This window comes from Coprinopsis cinerea, assembly GCF_000182895.1.
Source record: "Coprinopsis cinerea okayama7#130 chromosome 12 map unlocalized cont3.12, whole genome shotgun sequence".
NCBI classification, from domain to species: Eukaryota; Fungi; Basidiomycota; class Agaricomycetes; order Agaricales; family Psathyrellaceae; genus Coprinopsis; species Coprinopsis cinerea.
The window spans coordinates 982,731-986,656 of NW_003307533.1; the positions used below are offsets into that span (position 1 = coordinate 982,731).

The window sequence follows — 3,926 nt, forward strand, 5'->3', positions numbered from 1 at the left end:
TTGCTTCCGCCTTCGTCACCTTTCCTATACTAAAGCTATGCAAAACCACCACCGAAGGGAGCAGATACTTTAGCTCAGCGGGACTTCTGATACGACTAATCAGCGACCCTGACTCTGAATCCAGGCGACCATTGCATCAAACGACCACAAAATCTGAACGATCGACCCAAGATCGACCCTTAATTCATGATATATCCTGGCATTTTCGACGCCAGCGATATCGAGTGCTCTGGGACCGCCTACATAGGAGATCGCGGTCGTGCACCGCGAACTTGAAGCGGCCGCAAAGCTGAAACCTACTAATTTGACCATGGAACCCCGATAACCTCGACCAATGACTAAATGCTGCTATGTAGGACAATTCTTCGCGTCAGTCGCTATAGATAGACAATGTTTTCTTCACCGGACCTTGGCATATTTCCGCAGCCTCCACGAGATCGCTCACCTGAGCAGCTTATGACAGGCACATCCTTACTGGCAGCTTATCTGGATACAGTTGGACAGCGCGCATTCGGAGCGCATATGCTTTCACTGTGCACCAAGTACTAGGTCCTCTTCCAAACACCCTGGAATCTACTGGGATCCCCAGTGAGGAATTATTTCTCAACGCTGTTCAACACTGGTTCTCAGAGCCAGTCAACCGTGAGTAGGATATTGGTAAGTGTAATTACCTCAGGATTTAGCCTTGTTCTCACTGGTACGCCTTCAAGGCCTGTCTAGCACCACAGGAGGGCATATTTATTTTCGTTATTCCATCGCTTGGTTGACCGTTAAAGAAAGGATGCCAACAGCGTCTTGCGCTAAAACATCTCCCCTTGGGTATAGTTTCTTATCAAGTTGGATCAAATGTCTTCAATTCCAGTCAATTCCTCGGGCAACGGATTTGCCAGATGACAGCCCGCGTTATATAGCAGGGCGTCGACATGGGACTTTTCGCCATTAAAGCGGAGCTCTCCCTACTTTGCTCCCAAGCCTGATTGACACTTTCCGTCGATCCAAAATCGAATTTTGACCGGAGACGAAAGTTTAAAAGCCAGGGACTTCAGGTCGCTTACAATTGTTTAAGTTGCAGGTATGGCTAATATGCCACTACCCGCTATCTGCTCTGCTCGCACACACCAGGCCGAGCAGCTGATTCAGGTGATAGCTTGAGCCCGACACTGACTCGGACTTAGACGAAATGTTACATATCTGCTCCAAGTCTCCCTCTTCAAGTTTAGGCTCGCGTCCCCCTTTGCGACCTCTGGAACTCGATGGTCCAGTGGGCAGGGGTAACCTGATTATTGTCTCGCACATGATGCTCACCAGCACACAATACGAGGCACGTTTTCACAACGTTTTCGTGGACTGAAGCATGGTAGCCATTGCGACCCAATTCGATGGCCATAGGTGAAATGCTTCGTTTCCTTGGTCCCGGTCGGCGTCCGCAATCGGCGTCTTGGACGACAGACCGCCACTGACAACGAGTACGGACATCTGTCTCGCTTTCCATGTAGGCAGGGGGTCAAGAGACATTGGTGTCCGGTAAAATTGAGTGAAGGTTGGAATTTTCATCTTTTGCTATCTTTGGCTCGGAGAGGACTGGGAATACCGCCGCTCGGCTGAAAACGCTGTCAGAGTCGAGTGGTGGCTGGATCCGCCATCCTCGAGCGGCTATTCAATTCCTCCGGGTAGAAAAGGTCTACTCCACCGTATCCAAGGTGAAGGTGCTCGGACAAGAAACAGTTGACCGTTCGCGAATGACGAAGTCGATACACATAAATCGTTCGTGCTTGTCAAGGTCCGACCAAAATCTGTCGCTTACCAAGTTACTTGCCGGCCATGACGAGTGCGTTGGTGGCAACATTTATTGTCGGTTTCGTGCCTGGGCCGTTTACATAGGCTTTAAATGGATTGAATAGAACGTCTTCATCTATGTAATTGTCCAGGGCGCGGCATCGTGCTGTCTGTTCTGAATAGACGTATCGATGCGGCATGTACTTACAGATTGTTGGTCCATTTTATGTCATGTATGCATGTTTATTCACCCCTTCGCCAGGGGCTCCCTTCCAAGGCTTCTGCTTCTTGTTTACCGATAATAAATTACACGAAAAGCAGAGGAAAGGTGAAGAAATGCAAAAGGCTGGGCTGGATAGGCTGGGATCCTCAGATCATTCATGGTAAGTCTTGGCAGGGCGTATCTCCAATGTTAAAAGTTTCCCACCGTCCGCTCCACTTGCCCTTTTGTCACCTCGTTCCCGTATCTACCCCAGTAGTCGCAAACAATCGAGGGGGGAACCTACGGAGAGCTTTTATGACCAGGTATTGGAGAAGGTGTCGCCCTGGTAGCGACCCAGTAACAAAGTGTATTGTGGTCAACAGGGGACCACCGGCGTTTGGTAATCTCAGGTACCGCCAAGACACGGAATATGCAAAAGAGACCAATGAGGTAACGCCTCCCTTGCCCGTGAAAAACGACTATATAAAGTTCCCACTTGTGTCGTTCAAGTTACCATCATTCCCCTCCCCCCTGCTGATACCTCCCCCTCACTGTTGTCCTCACGATGCGGATTGCAAGTGCAGCCCTATTCTTCGTTTCGGTACTGAGTGTCGTTAGCGCCTTGCCTACAGTGAGTAGCTCTCTCTAATTTGACAGCTAACACGGTTTCCTAACTTTGGTTTTCCTACCCCTTAGCCTGAGGTCGATCCCGTACGCAAAATTGCTTCACCGATTCTGACTTGCCCATTACTGACTGTTTCCCTGCAGGTCGCCCCTGTGGCAGGAGTCGTTGCACGTGAACCTCAAATGAGGCCCCCTTCCTGGAGAAGAGACCCGGAACCTCAAAGCAGGCCCCCTTCCTGGCGACGGGAGCCCGAACCCGAGCCCGAACCTCAATACAAAGCACCCTCATGGAGACGCGAACCCGAGCCTCAAAGCAGGCCTCCTGCCTGGCGCCGCGAGCCTGAGCCCGAACCGCAATACAAGGCTCCTTCCTGGCGCCGCGAACCTGAGCCCGAACCGCAATACAAGGCTCCTTCCTGGCGCCGCGAACCTGAGCCCGAACCCCAGTACAAAGCTCCTTCCTGGCGACGCGATCCGGAACCTCAGTACAAGGCCCCTTCTTGGAGGCGCGAACCCGAACCCCAGATGAGGCCTCCCTCCTGGTGATCGCCTTCGACCGCCAACCTTCCCCTCCCGTCACCACCATCACACCCCTCTCTCCGTCCCATCCTTTTCCCTCAACTCCAATACCGCAAACACAACCCGTCATCACATTTCCACCCGGCCTCAACAACGACACAAAGCTACCGCACGCTCTCTTTTTCGCATCTTCCGCATTTCTAGGACATTGGATGTATTTCGTACCTCAATCGCGCTCTCTTCGACCATTTACTTCACCCATGTTACACTGAACGACCTTCCTTTAAACTTTATTGAGTTTTTATACCTTTTGGTCATCTAGCTACTTATATTGCTCGTACCTTACGTTCTGTAAAGTAAGCCTACAGTGCTTGAAAACATCTTTAATTGGGACAAAATTTAAACCTGGCAGAATGGAAAGATTTCCATTGACCGCGATTGGCATAGGTTCAGATGGTTATCATGATCGTCTTCAAACAATGTTGAGGAGGAATGCATTTGGACAGAGCTGTCTAAATGGGCACCACTCTTAACTTTGATTGCTGGCTGAGCGCTTCGGGGCGGGGCGGGCGACGGGGCGTTGGACGACGGATCACTTTCTCGAGAAGCACACTTGGAGCTTCGAAACGGCGATAAGGATGATGGTCTTGATGGCTAGTGCTATTAACGGGGAGTACGGCGTTTGCAGCCCCCACAGCCTCAAATTCCAGCGCTGAATTCATCTTGGGCGGGTCCCTGCGCTCCTTGTCCGCTGCGTATTCACTGGACACCCGCGACTTCGAATTCTCTTCCACATAGTCTATTC

At 51.0% G+C, this 3,926-nt stretch overlaps 1 protein-coding gene across 1 annotated transcript; it reads left to right on the top strand.

The window, feature by feature from the left end:
* Positions 1–2,543: 2,543 nt before the first annotated feature.
* CC1G_11591 (hypothetical protein) lies at positions 2,544–3,148 on the top strand (the record flags this gene model as incomplete). Its single annotated transcript, XM_001834890.1, has 3 exons — positions 2,544–2,609; positions 2,675–2,689; positions 2,747–3,148. The coding sequence occupies 3 exons, from the start codon at positions 2,544–2,546 to the stop codon at positions 3,146–3,148; spliced, it is 483 nt and encodes a 160-aa protein (XP_001834942.1).
* Between the last annotated feature and the right edge of the window lie 778 nt (positions 3,149–3,926).